Here is a 21,954-nt window from a genome sequence, read left to right on the forward strand (position 1 = left end):
TTAGATTTTTTTCCAAAAGGAAACCTTTTGATATAAGGTTACTAAGTACCACAACAGGTTAGTAACAGGTTGTGCTTCTTCCTTTCATAGAATTTTTGAATGATAACCGAAAGCTGGTTGTAGGATTATTTAGATGGAGTGTTTTATTTGACATCAAGGAACTTACATGTTTATTTTGGTATGTTCAAACAGAGTACAGGTGTCCTGGCATGAAAATTCCAGGTTTGTAAGCCAAATAAATTGGATTGTCACACTATGAAATGATTTTTTGGTATTACAAAGGATTCAGTGCCTTTAAAGTAGTGAGAATCTTTGAGCATTTAAAATATGATTTGATTTAACTTGATATATCTACTTAGAACCACAGCATATATTAAATCAAGTATATTGGTTTTTCAAGTTACAGTAAGATTTTTTTAAATATCAAGCTTTATATTGGTTGATATATTTCTCTTACATTTAAAGATTTGGGGTCATTGTAGGGAGATTTGTTGTACACCATTAATTGCTAAAGAGAAAACTTTACTATTCTTCTTATCCTTTATTATAATGAAGAGCAAAGAAACTTCATTACTTGTAAACTATACAGTACCCTGCATACAGTTCTTTAAGTGGTGTATCATAGAGCTTGGGAATTGGTTAAGTCATTAAGTTTTAGCAAGATTTGTTCCTAGAAACTGATGTTTTTCAACTAAACCTTATTCCCTCTATAAAAAGAAGATTCGACCTGGATCTTGTTCACATTTTGCTTTCACTTGGGTGCTTCTTTTAAAAATAGATTTTCTGAATAAATTCACAGTCCTCCATTTTTCTGTTTAGAAGTGTTTTCATAGTAATGGTGGAGAGTAATAATATCTGCCCAGCTTTCTCACACATTTGTTCTAAGAATCAAGTTTAATAATGCATGTATTAAAACTGAGATCTCCAAGGTAATACGTTTTCATTTCATGATCCGTTCCAACTCTGATCCGCAGAGATGGCGCTGGTAAAGCCGGTAGATTTGGGAGTCACTCCTAACTGATTGGAGCAGGACACTAATCTCGCAGAGATGCTGCTGGCGATGGAGCCGGGGGCAGGGCAGTGGGCTTACCAAGTGCCACCTGTTTGCACAGACTCTGTCGACTGTATCATCAGATATGCTTCTGCTGTAGAACCTTTCACCAATAAGTGATTCATCAATTTTCTAGCAGGAAATTGTAGACCTTCCTGTAGGGCATCCTTTTTATTATTGATTCCAAAGTAAAGCTGGGTCCTTGGATTTCTAAATGGCAATTTTGTACATTGGAGATGTACTCCAATCCTATATTTAAATGCTTCCAGATTTAACTTCTTCAGAGTGTTAAATGTCTTGCTGGAATTAGTTAAAATTTATTGCACAGAATCTAAAATCTTTGTATTTCATCTCATTTCAGGGTAGTATCTACATGTCATTCTTTGGTGGTTGGGATTCTTGGCTCATATATTTTCTTGTTTGACGAAGCTACTATCGCTGATCCACTTTGGTAAGCTGTTTCTTTCCAGTATAGTCAATTTGATTTATGTTTTGATGTTAACTATTAATAGTAACATCTCTTACTTTCCTTTAAAACAGAAAGCAAATTGATGGTGTATGATTTATTAAAAATGCTTGTGCTCAGACTTACTTCAGCAAGGTGCATTAGAATGATTTATTTTTGATTTGAATACAAATAATGAGGGCCATTTTGCCTTAATGTCTCCAAAACAGGGAGAATGTGGTAATGATGTGAACATTATGCTGTGTTAGTGAGTAAAATCAAGTTTTTGTAGCCACTGTTCTGAGCAAAATTGGTTACTGCTGAGATAGGATAGTCAACTTAGATACACTTAAGACTTAGTCTTGAAGTTTATGTTTGACCCATCATTTGATATCAAAGATAGGAAAATGAGAATTACAGATGTCTGTGTGAGAGGAATTTAGTACCACATGAGATGTTTCAAGCACGAATAATAACTATATTCAGCAATAACAGAGCACTATATAAGATGATTCTTTTTGAAAAATTTGAATGAGAAGGCTTAGTTCAGCTTAGTTTGAGAAACTGGGCATGTTTGAGGAAGCACTGAATAGGGATGTGGTGGACGTGGGCTCTGGGGGACATGGGGCAATTTAAGCAGGTCTTTTGACCATCTCTGTTTGACTGCAACAATGTTGCCTTTTATTCATAAATATGTAATTATGCCAGTCAGAATTATCCTAGTGTTAGTAAATTTTCTTTGGGAATATATATATATATATATTTTTTCCGCTTAACGGAGGCACTGGGGATTGAACACAGGACCTCGTGCACACCAAGCACATGCTCTGCCACTGAGCTATGCCTCCCACTCCCTAGGAAGATGTTTTTCAAAGTGAATTAATTTAGTGAATTTAGTTCCTTGACCAGGCTTTAATGAAATTTACCTAAAAAATTTCTACCTTTTTTTTTCCATATTTTTATTTTACCAACATGATTATCAATAGAACACAACAGTCCCATTGTTTTGGAAAGTAAATTTTATAATAAAGATTTGATTCATTGACCAATTTGTCCTTATCAAATTTTTACCTGTTGTAATTTTTGATGCTTTTACATTTTCTTTGATACCAGAATTTATTCCAGGTCCAGTGTTTCCAAATCATATTTATAGATCAAAATTTGTAAAGAAGACATGACTTCTGCTAAATATTTCCATTTGTAGTTTAGCTGTTACCAGTTTTATTTTGTGTTCTTTTTGGCAGTAGTTCACGTTAGAAGTCAAATAAAGGACTGATAATTTGTACTTGTTTCTTGGAGCCAAGAGCACGAGTCGGGCAAAAGTGTGGGATCTTGATATGTGTAGGGGTTTAAACAGCAGGGTTAGATTGTTCTCTTATTATGTGTGATAACAGACAATCTCTCCAGCCCTCAGTACAGTGAGGGTGATAATAGTATGTGGCCTCAAAATCAGGGGCAGGCCAGATGATTTCTTGAGGCTGTTTGAATCTCTGATTTAGAATAAGGAATTAAACAGCAGCAGCCAACACCTGGAATTCATTCCCTTTGAATCTTTTCACAAACAAATCATTTGAGAACACATTTATAAAATGTTGTCTTTTGGTAAAATTACTTTCACAAAACTTTTGGCTAATAAGTATGAGAAATTGTGATTGTTCTTGTAGTTAGAAGTGTTACATAACTAACACTACCTTGTGCAAATGACAAGTTACCATTTGAGCACCTATAGAAAGCATTTAAATTATATTTAAAGCTCAACAGAAAAAAAGTAGCTGTCATCTATAGCCGTGTGCTAAAAAAAGGAAACTTTTTTTTTTTTTAATGTTTATAGGGGTATTTCATCTCCCGTACAAGTGAACATTGCTATTTCTACTGGCTACCTCATTTCTGGTATGTGATATGTTGTTCACTGTCTATTTCTTTTTTAACTAGTTCTGGAATTATGCAAAGAATACATAGCTATGCTTGTGGTGTATTTATTTGAGAAGTGGCTTTTAGGACCCATACTGAGGAAAAAAAAGAATCTGTTGCGATGGTGCCACAAGAAACGTTTTTCGTGTTGGCTCTCTGGTCCTCAGAATCAGAGCTCCAGGGTGGGGCTTCAGTTAGGTCTGGGCATTTTTTAGCTACTGATGGTCCCTGTTAGGTCTAAAGGGTCTCTCAGGGGCGATTCCTGTGAAGGTAATGGAGTTTAAGCCTCAGGATCCTCACTTGCAAGGCCCTTGAAATGTGTTCCCATGATTATGGTTGTGTATTGTTTTGGTAAAATTTGTGCAAGTAGGCAATTTTGGCTATGATTCAAGTTTAAAATCATGGCCTCATTCTATTCCACATTTCCCTCTCTCATTTTTCCTCTCATGTTGGATGGGGTGGGAATAACCTTTTATACAATGAGACAAAGGGGAAGTTAAGTTGAGAATATGCCACTTAAACTGCTTTTTGAAAAGATATTTTGGACTGTCTCAATCAAACAAGAGAGAAATTTGGACATTTATGCAGGAAACTCTATTTTGTAATTTTCAAATTTAATAAACAGCTGAAAGAAAATCCAAATAAAAATAACGGAATACAAAACAGAGGTGATAAAGATGAGTAATGGACTCAGTAGAACACTTTCTGCCATCAAAAAATGAATTGTAACCAAAAATTAGATTAAACCAAAACACAGTAATTTATTAAGAGGAAAAGATACATTTGGGACAGAAATAATGAATAGGCTATTGGATTATTTGATGGCCCAATTAAAAGAAGAGTGAATCATGTAGACACATTGGGAAAAGGTTTGCTCATTTGGTACAAAATGCTATCATTTACAAGGTTAACCCAAAATGTGAAGTATGCCTTGTGCACTGGTTAATGAGTATGGTCAATTTAGAGAGTAGTTACCAGCCAGGAAATCTTGTAGGAAAGAAACTTGATGAAGATTTTTCTCAAATAAGGTAATAATCCAAAAAACTTAAAAATAAGTCATGAGCTGAAACACACTTTTCTAAACCAAGCTGAATGAAAAGTGAATTCTTTTATTCTTGCTATAGAAAATATTACAAGATCATTACCATATACATTGATGACCAGCAAATAGTACACAGCCAAAATTTTTAGGGAAAATGTATCTAGAGAAGTGTACCAGGCAATTAATTGCTAATAGTGCTCAATTTTCTTGATTTCCACATTTGTGGTATTTATTCTCATCTTAAAATTTATAATTTGATGATTTCTTTTATCTTTATAAATAGTCACATACAGTTTTATATTAGTGATTTTTTATTTTTATAAAAGAAGAACCCCAGAACTCATAAAACCTGAATCCCCCTCTGGCTTCCATCAATGATGCCATTTGTTTCCAGGTCTAAATTTCATGTTTAAACCGTTTGGTTAAGAAAATAGTTGTGTTAACATACTGAGAAGTTTCTGTTTCATTAAAGGAAGTGATTTTCTGAATCATGGTGTCGATTTAGGATCTTTTAAAGAAAAATTGATGCCTTGACCTCTTTTTATATATGTGTGTATATGTATATATATATATATATATATATATATTTTTTTTTTTTTTTTTTTTAATGGAGGTACTGGGGATTGAACCCAGGGCCCTGTGCATGCTAAGCATGCACTTTACCACTGCGCTGTACTCACCGCCCCTAAGTTTTCTTAATAGTTATAATTCTTGGTGGGGTCTTTTTTGCTATTTTGAATTAGTATTTAACCACATTCTTTGTTAATTAAAAAAATTTTTTTTGCTGAATTTGTGTGATAAATGAGTTGGTCATTTTATACCTTTCATGGGACCACCTAATCTGTTTGAGTAATAATTGTGACAAAAATCAGTAATTTGAGCTTATTTTAAAATTATTTTTATTCAATAATACTTTCATTTTATTTAACCCTGGCAACAAGTTTTTCATTTATACTTTCAACAAATGCACTCCACACTTACATGCCAGGCGCAGTGCTGGATGCCCACCCTTGATCCTCATCCCGGAGGAGTCACAGTAGTGGGGGGGAAGTTACACAGAAGCACATACCTTACAGTGGAGTGAGTAGCTGGACTCCTGACACAGGGGAGAGGGCCGTGGGCTCAGAGTGGACCGTGACGGGCTGTCGGTAGTAGTTAAATACATGTGAAAAACAATGAAGCTTTCTTCCTTTGTCATTTCTTACTTATTTTTGCTTCTTGCAGATTTGTTGATTCTCATTTTGTACTGGAAAGTGATCGGTGACAAGTATTTTATAATTCACCATTGCACAGCGCTGTGTGCCTACTACTTTGTCCTGGTGAGTGCCTGGACTTACAGTAACCTAACAAACAGGCAGGACTGGGAGTAACGACTCAAGGGTGAACATAAATCTAAACATACAATTCTTAAAGACCAAGTCTGAATGTATTCTGGGACCACTCTTGTGATGTTATCTTGTTTGTTAACAAAAATAATAGCTTTACTTGTGTGTTTGCATTTATGGGTCTATTTGGCTTCATAAACTTTGAGAAAGGCAGCTGACCCCAATTTCCCAAACATTCACTTAAAACCCTAATTTAGGATCGCGTGGCTGTTGATGCTTGTCACTCTGTCTAGATGCATTTCTGTTTTAACAGCGAGAGCTAGGTATAGGTTCCTGTATAACTGGCTGAAATAATTTTCTTCTGTTTAATTCCTGTTCAATTTCATGTACACGCATAATTACATTTAGGTAGGCTGGAGCGGTGACTTCATCAAAATTCCAAAACTGAGCTCATAAAGGATATAGCAAATCTCAGGCGGTAATATGTGTTAACTTTTTTAATTTTACTTTTTTGTGGGGGAGGTAATTAGGTTTATTTACTTACTTATATGCTCTCTGCCCATGGCTGTACCTTCCTCCCCACACCCCCGTATTCATTTTATATCTAAAATTATTTTTCTACTTTATACATTTGTGAACTAGCAATTTTATATCCCTTGCGTCTTTGTTAGGTTTCTCCTCAATCAGTTATTTTTCAACTTAGGTGTACGACCAAACCCAAGATAGCTTTGGGGAAGTAATAAACACGTGTAAACTAGAATAGCATACACTTTATGTGATACATACTGCATACCACTCCATGTTTTCTCTGTTTTCAAGTGTAAATGTAACCACTGACTTTTTTTTTTTTCTTATTTGGTATTGCTAAAATCTATGTATTATTGAACATTTGTGACTATTTTGAGGGCTTTTAAAAACTCATACAAATATGCATTCATAATATTCTTCTGTTTTTCTTTATATTGCCCTGCGCAAAGATAGCTGGTGAATAGGACATCAATTTGGCACTATTTCTGCAAGAACAGGATATATCAGAGCATCTCGCTGTATCACGCATTTGAGCTCATAAGTCTAAATAATTATTATGAGTGTTTAAAAAACTATGCTAGTTTTAATGTTATAAATAAGTGCTTATATATCCCAGTAGGTGTCCATAATCACTTTAGTTTTCTGAAGCAATAGGCTATTTTTACTGGCTTTTACTACTATTTATTTCCTTGTCTTCTTTTTAAATTTTAATAGTTTACAGTTAGTTATAACCTACAGACTTCTACCTTACACAAGTCTTAGTTGGAATATAGCACGTTGTTTCCTAAATGCTTTTGCTGAAAAGATGTGGAACTGACTAGCAAAATACTGGTTAACTCTGGGAAGAATGTGCGTGGGTACCTATGTGACTTTCATATCACGCTGTAAGTTAGAAGTATGGTCTCTGAACATCGGTCACAAATCATCATTGTATTCTGTGTAATGTGTAAAAAGAATGTAGAGAAACAGGAGGAGTGACCTGGAAGTGGCAGATGATCACAATTGTAGTGGCACCAATAGCGTGTCACATCTGCCAAAAAATAAAGCTGTTTTGGGGGAAGGGTACGTCTCAGTGGTAGAGCACATGCTTAGCACGCACAAGGTCTTGGGTTCAATCCCCAGTACCTCCATTAAATAAAGAAATAAACCTAATCATACCCCACCCCCGCAAAAGAGCTATTTAAATATGTATACTCTATCGGGGGAGGTACGGTATCCAATTTAAACAAAATTACAGTTTCTTAGTTAGAGCATACCACATCATCTGGAGCCTCTAAAACTGTAAGTCCAGCGGTAGGCTGCCAGGTAACTGGAGGGGGAGATTAGATTAGGTGGCTGTTGTCCTGTGACAAACAACTGAAGGACCCAGAGAGGTCAGCTTAGAAAAGCTAAGTTGTAGGACGTCTACATGGCTTTGAAATGTCCTTGGAAATGTGAAAGGACTGTTAAGTGGAAGACGAAGTAGACTCATTCTGGTTTAATTCGGACGTTGCAACCAGGACCAGTGGGGATGGTGAAGAGGGGTAAGGGAGACTTCTGTTTTACAAAAGGGATGTCCCAGTGCATAGAAGATTGTAAGGATGGCCTTGTAAAGTGGTTCTTCTATCATAAGGTACCTTCAATCAGATAGATATAAAAATAGAATCAGTAAGTAGAAACTTTGGGCAAGAGCTTGCACTAAATCATCTTTAAAGTTCTGTTCTTATTCTGAGAGTCTGTGATTCAGTTGTTTTGATGAAATGGTTTGGCTTCGTTCTAATACCGGAGAGCTAGGCAGTAGGCAAGCAAGAATGAGCTCCGATATGTCACCAGGTTCTTAAGTAACCCTGGGAGGAAGGGGTGAGAGCAGCTGGCCTGCAAATCCATTCACTTCCTTGGGAGGAAGGGAGGGGAAGAAAGGAAGGCAAGTGACCAGGTCTAATCTCCTTGTCAACAGGACCTTTGGGCAAATAGTGTGTCTTGACATTTGTTAGGAGAAAGAGATCTTAACCCTGAAATGCCCTTAGCCTGTTCCTGGCTTAGGATCCCCTATAGGAGAGACAGTCCTGGATCTGTGAGGCCTGGCTCCTTGGAGAATGTCATATAGGCTGTGCACCTTTCTGGAGGTATACAATGGAGGTGTCGTATAAGGTAAACTCTCACTGCTGTGTGAGGAACTTTGTGAACCTCACTTCTGGCCCAGAGCCGCTTATTCAGCACAGGAAGGACCTGGCTTTCCGACTGCCCTTTGCGCCCTGAGCCTCTCTCTGCTCGCTCTGAGTTATTTGATAGCCTCTATCCTCTATCCAGTTAGCAAAGCTTAATTCTAGGTAGGACCACTGTTTCACATGAACCTGACTTGGCAATCCAATCCTGTGTGTAGCTCAAACCTTCCACTCTGTGTTGTAAGTAAAATCATCAAAAACCTTGAATGATTAAAGTTAAGGAAAGAGCTATTAAATATAGGGTGGATTTGGTCCCCAAATCTCATTTCCAGATGGATGGTACTCTGAAAGGGTGTCCCATGGAAATGTGCTAAGATTCTGGGTCAGTCTAAATAGCCTAGAAGAAAGTTCCTCATAATTGCTACAGTAGAACATAGTCACATTTTTGGTTTTTAATTTTGTTTTTGATTTTTGCATTTTGTGGGGGGAGGCAATTAGGTTTATTTATTTATTTAACAGAAGTGCTGGGGATTGAACCCAAAACCTCGTGCATGCTAAGCACACACTCTACCACTGAGCTATACCCTCCCCAGCACAGTCACATTTTTATGCAAGGTTCCATTTTGGGATGCCGGTAACTTACCTCCCGCCAGTTATACAGCCCTAGTGGTGGGACATCGTGCCCATCCCACTCCAAGCCATTGACGGTGGCACAGTGTTTAGTGCCACACTGGCAGCAGTAGGTGCATAATAATTTTGCCTATCTTTCTCCCTTACCTTCTAAACCCCTGACCCTAGCCACTCTTGGCTGTTAGAAAATTAAATTTCCCGTGGTAAGAAAATCCAGATTTTCATAATCACTGACTGAAAAGAGAATTTTCTTTTAAGCTCTGGAAAGGATCAGACAAGTCTTGTTTTGTTTTCCCTCCCAGAGCCACGCAGAGGCTGTGGCCAGTATGAATTTTACTGCAGGCCAAGCTCTTTAAAGGTAGATGGCAGACATGGAAACACCGTGTTGACCGGAAGTCGGTTGTGAGTTTTGCCGTCATTTGCTAACAGTGAAGTATCAGAATTTGTCATGTATCAGAAATGACTAAACCTGTCCTCTTAAGAGCACCTGCAGTCACTTATACTCTGGTAGGTTTTCTTGGTGGATGGGGATAAGGTGACGAGGGATTACACATAACCTGAAGCCCATCTGATGGCTACCTGGGCCTTTGGAAACCTGTGCCGCACGTGGCGCTGACTCTCCCAGGTGAACTGGATTAAACAGGTTGGGAGTCAGTGATGTATAGGATCAGAGGATGTGGACGTCACACTAAGGAAGCTTAATTCTGCAGCCCTGGGTGGCTCCCAGTGGTTCTGAACTAAGGAGGCAGGAGGGAAGGCATAAGGATGTGATATCTACCTAATTAAATCTCCAGGTTCTAGGATTTAAATATAGGAAACTATTTTTAAAAATTGAAGTAATGCATCACCTGGTGGTAAATCAGTAACGCTATATAAAGCAGTTTAGGAAATGGAAAGATGAATGTGTTCATTTCTGTTATTTTTTTGGTCTGAATATGGGCATTTATTAAAAAATTCTGAGTTTGTAGAAACACAGGGCTTAGTAAGTATAACATGTTCTAAGTCTGATTCTCCAGCAATAACTACTCTGCTGACAGTATTACTTGTATTCTTGCAGTTATATAAATTGTGCATAAATTTTCCTGTGTATGTTCATGTTTTTTTGAATTTTCCAAAATAACTTTTGATGTAGATGGGACTTAGTCTTCCAAAAAAAAAAAAAAAAAAAGAGCATGTTTAGGTCAGCAGAATAAAGTGGGGAAGGCTTTCTAGGTCAGAGAACATGAGGAGGGGGGCTCAGATCTCCATGGGTGGTAGTAAGGACTTGGGTTGTCCGCCTGCGGGGTTCGTGTGGGCTGGTGGTGGCTGCACGTTTGGATGAGTAAGATGGGGCTGCCCGACGGAGTGAACATTCCAACTCACCAGCCTGGCATTTTCACTCTTCGCAGACTTCTTGTAGGACCTTTAGCCAAAAACCAACTTGATACAGCTGACATATTAGAAAGATAAAACTGATGGTGGTATGTGGGGAAAAATCTATGTGGTGGAGGATATTTTTTAGGAGGTTATTGGAGTGATGTAGGTGATAGATTATGAAGAACTTAATTTTGGTGATTGTATTAATGAGGAAGAAACTAATCTAAAAAGCCGTTTTGTAGTCAGTAGATCCTGGTGACTAATTTGGATTTCAAAGAATGAAGGGAAAGAAGAGAGTAAAATGACCCAGGGCATTAGAGGAATGTGAGACCCTGAAGAAAATGGGAGAACCCGTTTGGGCCGGAATATGCTTTTGGAGGTCATGGAGTTTGTGGTGACACAAGGTTATTTCAGGGGAAAGGGTCCTTACAGAAATACAGTTTTATGGGGATGCTGTGGATAGGATCAGGGACCAGAAGAAGACTGATACTCTAAAAGAGGCAAAGGAGAACTTCAGAAGGGGAGAAAGAAAACTGGTTTAGGCGCCTTACAGCAACGTTGTGAGTAAAAGGCTGTGGTGAATAACATTCAAGCAGGGGCTATTTGGAAAACTTAGGTCATTCATTTCAGTTTGAGGGACAGAAATTTTTGACAAGCAAAAAGAAAAAAAGAATGCCCGGATCCCACAACCCAGAGGTTAACTATTTATATTTACTTAATTACCATTTACGTTTAGGAATGCATCCTATTGGTGTATGTACATAAGTAAAAATTAGCATTCTGTGTTTGAATAAAAATGAGATCAAAACCAAAAAGTTGAAATTCGTTTACATCTTAAAGTATTGCATACAACAGAAGAACTCTGGCAATCCTGTGTCAGAAAGCAAGGAACCTATCAGAGACTAATGGGACTGTGTCCAAAGAACACAAAAACCAGCCTGGTGGCTCTCCCACTGGCTAAAAATGTGACATTTTGATTGTCAGTTAGAGTACTGACTTCAGCCATTGAAACCCATTGACTCATAAATTCTTAGTGATACTGAAAAAAAAAAAAAAGAAGGACAAAAGCTGGACAGTCCTTGCGTGAGGCCTCGCATGTGGGTGCTCTTCGGGGACAGGTGGGACTGGAGTCATCCAGAGGCTCAGCGGGGTTGAAAGGTGCTCGTTCAGGGAACTGGCAGTTGATGCGGGCTCCCTGCTGTGACCTAGTGCTGGCTGCCCAGAGCTCCTCTCAGCGGCCCCTCCGTGCGTGGCTGGGGCTTCTCCCAGCCTGGCAGCTGTGTTCCACGAGGGAGCATCTCAGGAGTGAGTTTTCCAGTGGACCCAGGAGGAAGCTGGGTGGCTTCTTATGACCTAGCCTCAGGAGACCCAGAACTGAAGCTACCCGGTCTGTGGGACTTTGTTGTGGGGGCTTGGCCAGCTAACCCAGGCCTGGTGGAGAAGGGCATGGAAAAGCACCTAAAGAGACTGCATCCCGCGAGTCTGGAATGAGACGGGCAGGGACATCTTAGTCAATCTGTCCTTTTTTCACCTTCTAAGAAGACACCCATGCTCAGTTGAAAGTAGGCATTGAATTAGTTTGGACCTTCCACATGCTTATAAGCATTTTATTGTTCCCTTGATTGCTCTATGAAGCTGAGTAACGATAGTCCGCTGGTGAAAGAAGGGAAAAGTTTGGATAATAGATACGTTGGCTTCTTACAGTGTGTAGAGCTGATTCTGTCGGATCTTACCCGCGGTCATTGTTTCTGCAGCGTGCAAGTTATGCACTGAATCACAGCAACGAAACGATGTTCCCCTAGACCTTAGGTCCTATGGTTTGAAAAGTGGATTTTCAAATTGAAGTTTTGATTTCTATGAAGGTTATAAAGAAACCACATAAAACAGAAATTGTTGATATCTTGTTCAGAAACATTGGATTTTGCTCATCTATCTGCATTTTTTAGCAGAAAGTGCTGTTGTAAACTTTGCAAAGTTCATTCAGTCTAAAAACTTCTTACCAAAGACAATGAGAAGATACCACCTGCTGGATGTCCTCCACACCTTGCATACAGTGCTGCTGAAAAGGGGCGTGGTTGGCTCAGCGCGGAGATCAAGGCTTTCAAAGTGAAAGTTCTTTCTCACCTTTAGTTTCCTCAAAACCTGCAGGAGCACTTAATGAGGTTTTTGACTTTATGGAGATGGAAGGAGATGACCTCCGTGGATGTGTGCCTACAAGAGAGCTCTGACCGCTGCCAGCGAGGGTTGGCCTGCTGTAGAATCATGTGTTCAAAGTGCGAGGCAAGAAGAATGTTTGGAAATAAGTTGAGGGGGAGAATGCAGGAAAGTGTTACAGTGAAATATTTATGTACTAGTTCTGCAAAACCGATGACTGTCGAGGAGCCATAAGGAGCTAGAAAAGGATGGACTGTCTGTACCTGTGTAGTTGGAAGTTATGTGCAGATTGTGACAAAAACTCAGACAATGAAAAAATGGCTCATTTTGGGGAAGTAAGACTGCTGCTTAAAGTGTTACCAGAAAGAGTAGCCACATTAAATAGGATTTTTTTAAAATCTCAAACAGTAACTTATTGGAATACATCCAGTGTGCTTTGGAGTGTTTAAACATGATGGCTGTTTTAGAAATAGATGGCCCACATGATGGCTTTGTACATACAAAGGACCTTGCAAACCAAGCAGCTGGTCTACCAGCACAAGCCTGTTAGGTACAAGGTAGATGGGTGTTGTTAGAGAGCCAGAAACTTAATTCTTGTAACTCTCCAAGCCTGTTATTGCTAGTAAAATTTTATGTATTCTATGCTTAAACACCTTTGTTGAGAAAATATTTAGCTTGAGATCATCATATTGGACTGCTGCCAGTAATGCGGGCCTCTCAGAGCAGAGCTACAAGTCCAAATGAATTTTAAGTTTAACTGTAGGTGTTTTCCTCCTGCAAGAAAAAGGGAAATCCTGAAGGCCTCAGGCATTTTAGAAAAGTATTATTGGAAAAGAAAACAAGGAGTAAAAACATCCTGCTTTGTCATGGATAGAAAGATACCGTTATTATTTTTAATTAAATATAGGTAGTAACTGTTTAATTAGTCTGTATTTACATTCTCCTCTTAAAAAGTCTTACATTCATGCTTCTTAAAAACATACAATAATATAGCCTACTAAATTTAAATATCCAACAAAGAGTTAAGTAAAAGGGCAGAAAGAAACATTATACAAATACTATATTTTCCCCAATTTTATTTGTTTAGTCCCACTATTAATTACTACTAATGGCCACCTTAACTAGTCCTGGTTTTTTTTTTAACATAAAAGCTTTTATTGTAACTGAAAAGTGAATAGTACAGAATAATATGTAATTTCAAATACACACCTCTTCTTCATATTCCTGTCTTGAAGTAATAACACACGGATGTGATTGTTTGGCACACACGGGCACGTGTCTTCGAACCGGTGTGGCTGTGTCCCGTCGGCTCTAAAATGCCGCTCGCCCTGTGCTGCTGTGCACGGCGCTCACTGTGGCTGCCGTCTTTGTCTCTTTGCCGTCCTCCTCCCCTCTTCCTCATCACACATTTTCAGCTTCATTCCGGACAGTGAGTTTGAGGCTATAAAACGTTCTAGATTCATTTTGGAAAGGCTAATTCTTGAAACCAGCTCTGAATTTTTAATCCCTAAAATAATTTACATAGAGAAGTGCTGAAGATCTTCAAATAAAAAGTCCATGCATTGTTGTTTTTTATTATTGCTTTATACAGTTCCCATCTGGAAAGCCGTGTATAACTGGTAGGAAAATGTTTCCCAAGTTCCAAATGTATCTAATGTTTCGGGGCAGGTGGGACTGTTTCCTTCAGTAGGTAATCATAATTCTGATTTAATTGGAAGTGCTGGAATGACTCCATTTCCTTAGTAACACTTTTAAAATTACATGAAAGTTTTGGAATGTATACTTTTGGTTTTATAACACTTACTAACTCTACTATACTTTTCCTATTATTAAATTAGTGGAAGGTGCTAGGCATTATGTTTCTAAATTCAAAAAGTTCCCAAAAGTGTGTGTGTATCTTCTGATTGATAAAAAAATTTTTTCAAGGTCAAATATGACAGATAAGATTTAGCACGTGTTGTTCTGTTTGGCAAATATATATCTGCTCTTAGGCTTATATATAGTTATTTAGCATGTTAAGTACACATTTGAGATTTTTATGGTGCTTCTATTAACGTATAAAAATATGTTCCTGTTAGGTATTTAATTGCTGTAGAATTCCTCAACTTCTGAAATTCATGCTACTCTGATCATTATTTCTACAGTGAGTTGAGAATACTATTACTAATGGCTGTTTGCAGAATTTACTAGTTCAACGGGAGACAACTGCTTGAAATCTGTTTTTCTAAGTGAACATTATATACATAAGTGAGCATAAGTGCACAATATGCTGTTTTTAAAAATATTGTAGAATCCTAATGCTATTTCTAAGTGTTCATAAAGAGGAAAGTTCGTTCAGCAGATTTGGTTCGTTTTGATATTGATCTTTATTTTTGGCTGAGAAGCTGCTGAATGTTTCTTCGATATTTGGAAATTTTGATAAGAATGTTATTCCTGACGTTATGTTTTCTGTTTCTCATCCAGAGGTATGGAGTGCTGGCATACATTGGGAATTTTCGCTTGCTTGCAGAACTTTCCAGCCCTTTTGTGAACCAGCGGTAGGTTACTGTTATTAATTATTTTAAACTTGGGCTGTTTCGTATTTCTCCAAGGTCCTAGATATAAAAATGAGAATATGTGATATGAATTATTATCACCATTGTACAATTGAGGAAACCAAGCCTTGGAAAGATTAGAGAACCTTATCCAAGCCCCCTGGCTAGAAGGCGGCGGCGCTGGCTCTTGGACCCAGCTCTCTTTGTGGTATGATGATGCTTTGCTTCACTTGTATTTGTCTCGGGTCCAGTCACGGTCCTTGACACCAACTTCCTATTCGCAAACTCTGATACCGACGTTATCTTAGTCCCTCTTCAAACCGCAGTCGTTTAGGTTTGCAGGAAAGTTACAGAGACGGCGCAGCACCTCCCACTACCCGTCACCTAGTTTTCCCTGCTGTTGGCATCTTACATTATCAGGGAACGTTCATCAAAACTAAGGAACCAGCATTGATACATTGCTATTAAGTAAACGCCAGACTTAGTTGGGCTCGACCAGTTTTTCCATTCGTGTCTCCTTTCTGTTCCAGGAGTCAGTCCAGGCCGCTGCGCCGCGTTTAGTTGCCACGTCCCCCCAGTCTCCTCCGGCCTGCTACGTATTCTTAGTCTTCCCTTGTTTTTCGTGACCTTGACAGTGTGAAGGAGGACTGTCCAGTTATCCTGTAGAACATCCTCCAGTGTCGCTTTGTCTGTTTTTCTCATGGCTCGACAAAGGTTTTAGAAGGAGCCCCATAGAGGTGAACGGCCCTTCTCGTCACATCGCGTCAGGAGCTGCATGGTACCCCTGTGGCGTCCCTGCAGGTGTGAACTTTGGGGAGAGAAAGTGAAGCTCCACCTTCTGGAGGGAGGTGGTTGCTCACTTTTATTTATTTCTTACTTTGAGGGGCGTAACTAGGTTTCTATTCATCTGTCTTTAATGGAGGTACTGGGGATTGAACCCAGGACCTCGTGCGTGCTAGGCCGGCACTCTGCCCCTGAGCTATGGCCGCCCCAGTTGCTCACTCTTGACAATGGACTTATCGTACCTTATCCTCTGTTACCCTTATCCTGTCATTTAGCAAGGTCAGCTGACTTTTTCCTGTGTGATGCTTAGCTGCTCCTTTCATTCCGTATCCGTGGTCCTCGTTTAGGGCCTTCGGGATCTCTGCGGCTTGACCACTGCAGTCGCCTTCTAACTGACATCCCTAACTCCAGATTCACCCTCTTTTCCATCCGTCCCTCTCAGGGCTCCCAGGTCATCTTTCTTAGGCTCTACTTTCAGCACCTGCTTTTCTCACTAAGCGTTGCATCCTGTCTAGATTCTTCCCTGACTTTTGAAGTTCTCTGTCATGTGTTCCACGTCTCCAGCCTTATTTCTTGCTGCTCATTTGAGTTAGTTTTGTACCCTTACTGCCTCATGCCTCTGTGGGTTTTTTTTTTTTTAACTTTTCTTCCTTTATTTATATCTTCCATTTTCCCTGCATCTTTGAAAAATTTACCTATCTTTCAAGTCTTAGGTCAAACTCCCAAACCCAGGGAATGGCTCCCATGATTACATGTAGCCTTTTGTAACTTAGTGCCGAGATAACCCAGAGAATTGGGAGTCAAATCAGACTCATGCAAGTTAGGGAGCTTACCCTGCATCCCGCCTTACTACTAATCTCAAGGGCACAAGTAATCACGAGACACTGGCAAGACAAAGTGATGTTCAGGACCATCAGCATGGCTCTCCAGGTCTTCTTTGGGCACACTCTGGAATGAGGTTTCCTGTGAGGTCTGTAAGTGATGTGTATAGTTCGTCTTGGTTATGAAACATCTCCATTTAATACTCAGATAGTTACATGGCTTATGTAACATTCCCCAGGGCGGTCAGACCCACAAATCCATACTTTCTAGGTTCATGTATCATAAACAACCCCAGACTAGGTATATTCCAAGCGGGTTCCATGGATGAAGACTCTTCTGCTACAAATACCATTAGCCTCTTTTATCAGGAGATCTGCCACTAGTATGTTTACCAAGCAGTTAGCCTGATGACCGTTTTTTCTTGCCAGGGGTGGGAGGGATGGTCCTTCCTCCCCAAAACAGGAGAAATCAGATTACAGATCTGCTGCTCAGCCTGTTCTTTCGCAAGTCCTTATGTACTGTCTTACTTTGTTTGCCAGCGTTTCACGTGTTACAATCTTATTTCTTCAAGAAGATACTAAGTTCCTTGGACTTGGATGTTTAAAATTTTACAGATAATAATTCATCTGTGATTTTTAAAGACTCTGATAATGTGATAGTATAGAGAGCAAAGAGCATGTTCTTTGAAGTCAGGAGATCTGGATTCAAATCCAGGCTGTCCCACTTCCCACTGTGTATGAGTGGAAGATGATCAGGTCTCTCTGAGCCTCAGTTTTCTTACCTGTAAAACAAAGATACTCATACCTACAGGCCTCACAGTGTATTGTGAAGGTTCTGTGAGGTTGTATGTCTTGTTACATGTATGTTTACATGCGTACGTAAGGCACCTGGCAGGGTGCTCGTCAGTCAGTACTGCCGTAAGTGCTAAGTGTAGCAGCTGTTCAGTGTGCTGACGCCTAGTAAACACCGCGAAAGCATCGCCTATGTTTGCTTTCTCTACTTTGTCATGTCTTTTTTGTTCTTTAACCCATTAAAATTAAGCTTCCCCTTGTATTGTTTTGCTGGAATGATTTCATTAGAGGTCCCAGTGACTTCCCGTTGCAAACTGTAGAGAACTCTCTCTGGTGCCTGTCTTACTGCCTCTCTCTGTGGGCTTGATGCTGTTGGTCCCCTCCTCCTTCTAGTGCCGTGGCTCCCTTGGCTTCCATGACACCGCTCCCACCCGGTTCTTGTAGTTCTCCGGCCATTCTCTTAGTCCTCTTTGTAAGAGACAGTTCCTTAAATGCTGGTGTTCCCCAGGGCTCTCTTCTGGACCCGCTGATCTTCTCTGTGCTTCATTCTGGGTGAGCTGTGCTTGCAAGGTTTTAGCCACTACCCATTTGCTCAATGTGGTGTAGTGGACTGTGCATGGAGTTTAGAATCATGCAAAGTTGCAGTTTAACCTTGCCACCTTCTTGCTCTGACCTTGGGTGGGTTGCGTAACACTCCTGCGCTGCAGTGGCTTCCCCTATAAAAAGAACACATTTAACATTATCCACTTCTTTATACTGTTGTCAGGGGTTTTTTTCTCCCAGGTGGCAATTCGGGTCCAACATGTCTAAAATAGAATGTAACATATTTCCCTCTGTATTCTCGTGTATTCTCCTGTTCAGCATGTGGCCCAGCCATTCTTAACATGTGGGAATCATCTGACTGCTTCTCCTTCACCTGCATTTGGCCCACCACCAGGTCCGACCATACCATCTCCTGAATACTTCTTGCCTTGGCCTCCTCCTCACCATCTCTGCTGCATCTCTAGTGCCCTGGTTCATTGTCTCTTGCCCAGGGTGCTGAACCAGCCTCTAACCCTGTATCACCCAGTAGAGTAGCCACAAGCCACATGTGACTATTTACATGCAATTTAATTAAAAGTAAGTAAAATTAAAGATTCAGTTCCTCAGTCTAACTTGTAACATTTCAAGCGCTTCGGAGTCCCGTGTGGCTAGTGTCTGTCAGATCGGGCAGGACGTCTGTGGAACGGTTCGTTGTTGCAGGAAGCCCTTTTGGACAGTGCTGTTCTAGACTGGGGTCGGCAAGCTGAGGCTTGAAGGTCAAACCTGCCTCCTGTTTTGCAAGTGCAGCCGCACCGGAGCGCAGCGGGCTTGCACGTGCACCGCGACGGCCTTTACCCCGCAGCGCAGAGCTGGCTAGCTGTGACGGAGATGGCGCAGCTTCCAAGGCCCCTTCCTCTGTGTTTACTCTCTGGCCCTTTCTGGAAGAAGCCTGCTGATTCCAGCTCTAGACAGGCTACCTGCCTCCACCCCCTTCCTTTCTCATCTCTTTTGTGTTCTTGTCTTCCACGGCGATCTCCCCAACACGTAAAAATAAACACGTAGCTCCCCTGGTTAGACCCTGCCAGTGGCTCCTGCGCTTCCAGGGTCAAGTATGGGCTTGTCACGTGACGGAAAGCTCTCCAGGTGGAGCTGTCTTCTCTTTTTCTGCACATTTTCCCTCAAAAATCTCCTCTCGCTCCAACCTGTTCCTTTGCTGGAAAGGCCTCCTGGCTCCTCACTTACCCTGCAGGGCTCAGCCCAGGGGTCGTTTCTTTCACCAACCCCCATCTCTTCCAGGCTGGCTTGGGTGTCCCTCACCTGTGCTTCTGTAACAGCGACGCACAGTTGTACCTTTATGATAAATATACTTTATTGTAATGTTCTCTCTCTCTCTTTTCTGTTTCTTATTTATCTCTGCCTTTCATTAGGTCAGGAGCCATATTTTGTTGAACTTTGCGTGGTCCAGCGTCCACACACTGTCTTGCACATAGCAGTTATTTAGTTGCTTTTTGGATGCATGGTTCCTGAGAGGTGATCCGTTAAGCCTTAGCAAGGTCTGTCTCTTGAATATGATTGAGATGTGGATTTTGAAGGAGGAGAAGAATCAACTTTGACCCTTAAAGAAACTTCAATTTGTTTTTGTTTGAAACTCTTTTTGAGAAATCATAGTATTAGAGATAGTTTAATTTATTCTTTAATTTTATAGTAAAAAGCTATGCTATACCTTTATTTAAAAGCTTCGAGTCTTTTGCAGATTAAGAAATTGAGAAGTGGGGTTGGAAGATGAGCAAGAGATGGTATCATGGAGCAGCAAGGAGAGTGTAACAAAGTTTAGCACAGCCACATAAGCGCTGTTAGAGTTTCCCACAGTTTAATTGTTTTCTTTAGAGTTGGTGGTATTTTTATATTCTATTTTAGACTTTTGTATGGTATAAGAAGTTGCATGGATGCATGTGGTGGAGTATGAAGCTTAGACACCTGGGCTTCAGTTAGCTTTCTGCTGCTGGGTTACACTCACGCATCAGGCTTCTTTTTATAAAAAGTAACTTAACGATGGTAACTTCTTTTTTGCCGAATGCCCTTACTTGTCATGAGGACATATTTTTGAATTGCGATTAAGGTTAAATACCTTATTAAAACTTGTACCTAAGCCCCTTAATACATTCATTCAGAATTTATTGACTCCATCTCATACCTGAATGTCCTCATCCCTGCCTCAGGGAGCTTCAAGGGGAGCGTCTGGTGTCAAATCTGTGTTTGAGAACATAGGACTTAAAAACATAAAATAACAAGTTAGTAAAAATAAGACATTATGTGGAAAAGGGCAGGGAAAAAGTGCTGGCATTAATGATATAAAACAGCTGTTCTCAAACTTGTTTATCTCATAAGTTATTGAGGACCTGAATAAACTCTTATTTCCTGTAGGCTTATAGCTATTGATAGTTACCAGGTTGGAAATTAAAAGGGAAACATTTAAAAATATTTATTAAGTTATTAACTATTAACTGTAACATTTCACGTTAACATAATGTTTTTTGTGTATGTGAAAAATAACTACATTGCCAAAATGAAAAATTTTCCATGAGAACAGTCATTCTGTCATTGTACAGAATTATTGTACATTTTTGCAAACCTTTTTAATGTCTAGCATGATAGAATTCAGCTGGATTCTCAAGTCTGCTTCTGTTTTTCGGTCTTTTGTGAAATGTTGTTCTGTCTGAAACATATAAAAAAATCTGCCTCTCAGAGTTAATAGTGTAGTCGGAAAAGGGAGGGGTATTTTAGCAACCTTTTCAAATAACTGTGGATATTCTTGTAATACTGCACCAAAATATACCAAGAGGTAGTTTCTTAAAGGTTCGTTACATGTGGAATCTGAAACCATATCAGCTGAACTTTTCATACACTGTGCATTCAATCCATTCGTCCCTCCTGTGCTTTGAATCTTTTACCCATGCATAATTTTGTATCATCATGCCTTGATCATTTGGAAAATACTGGTTCACTGAGTTATGTAGGTCTTATAATAAATGCTGATACATTTATTAGATAATATTTAAAAAGCCCACATTTGTTAGTATTACTACTGATCTCATCAGAAAAGCTTTAAATATTGGGAGGTTACCGAATTTACAGTGGCAGACACAAATTTTCCAAAATTCTGATTTTTGTCATTTGAAAGTTCATGTCTTGTCATCGACAGTAAATACTGTCAAGTTCTTTCCTTGATTTGACAAGCTCACTTTGTTCATTTTTGAAGAAAATGCCTGCCAGATGCCCACGTCTGAATAACCATTGTTATTTAGTTATTCTTTCAAGTAGAAATGGTCTTCTGTGGAAAAAGTAGGCAGTTTAGCCCACAATTCAAATCATCATCCAAGGGTTTTTCTTCCAGACAACTGTTTGCTTGCAGCAGAAGTACTGTATGTGTACTTTCCATTTTATCACACAGACTATTAAAAGGGCATATAGTCAAAGGGCATGAGTTAATAAGATTAATCATCCTTACTGCTTCATCAAGGACATTCTTAGGTGAAATTCTCCCCCACCCCACCCCCTTTTTAGGTGTAAAAATGCAACGGTAAGGACCGCAATGGTGACTAGACTAGGACCGTTTGGTACCATTGCCATGATTTGTGCCAAGATGCCAACAGTTTTATCCATCAGTACTTTGCACCATTGTTATGGAAGTCAGAACAATGAGAAAGGTGGATAATATTTTAGTATCATTCTAAAAATAGTTTTCCCATGTAGACCACCCCTCAAAACTCTCAGGGGTCCATGAACCACATTTTGAGACCTGTTACTGATTGACGTTTGTCACATAAGTCTTCAAAGAGAAGTTGGGACATATTCTTAAATGTTTTAGGATTTTTTTGGAGGTGGATATGGCAAAGGGAGAAAGGAGTGAACATGA

At 39.7% G+C, this 21,954-nt stretch overlaps 1 protein-coding gene and 1 non-coding gene across 6 annotated transcripts in view; one reads left to right on the top strand and one right to left on the bottom strand.

Moving 5' to 3' along the window:
- The window catches only part of TLCD4 (TLC domain containing 4), a 78,434-nt gene that overhangs the window by 43,186 nt on the left and 13,294 nt on the right, over positions 1 to 21,954 (top strand). For all 5 annotated transcript variants that reach the window (XM_010975378.3, XM_031457645.2, XM_064488744.1 and 2 more), the window contains 4 exons: positions 1,413 to 1,502; positions 3,328 to 3,386; positions 5,674 to 5,768; positions 15,050 to 15,123. In XM_010975378.3, the coding sequence (XP_010973680.1) occupies positions 1,413 to 1,502; positions 3,328 to 3,386; positions 5,674 to 5,768; positions 15,050 to 15,123 (318 nt within the window). The remainder of the gene's footprint in view (positions 1 to 1,412; positions 1,503 to 3,327; positions 3,387 to 5,673; positions 5,769 to 15,049; positions 15,124 to 21,954) is intronic.
- TRNAT-GGU (transfer RNA threonine (anticodon GGU)) lies at positions 2,273 to 2,344 on the bottom strand. The gene has a single exon. It is a non-coding gene; the product is annotated as a tRNA-Thr (tRNA).

The sequence above is a fragment of the Camelus dromedarius genome, chromosome 9, assembly GCF_036321535.1.
Source record: "Camelus dromedarius isolate mCamDro1 chromosome 9, mCamDro1.pat, whole genome shotgun sequence".
Lineage (NCBI taxonomy): Eukaryota > Metazoa > Chordata > Mammalia > Artiodactyla > Camelidae > Camelus > Camelus dromedarius.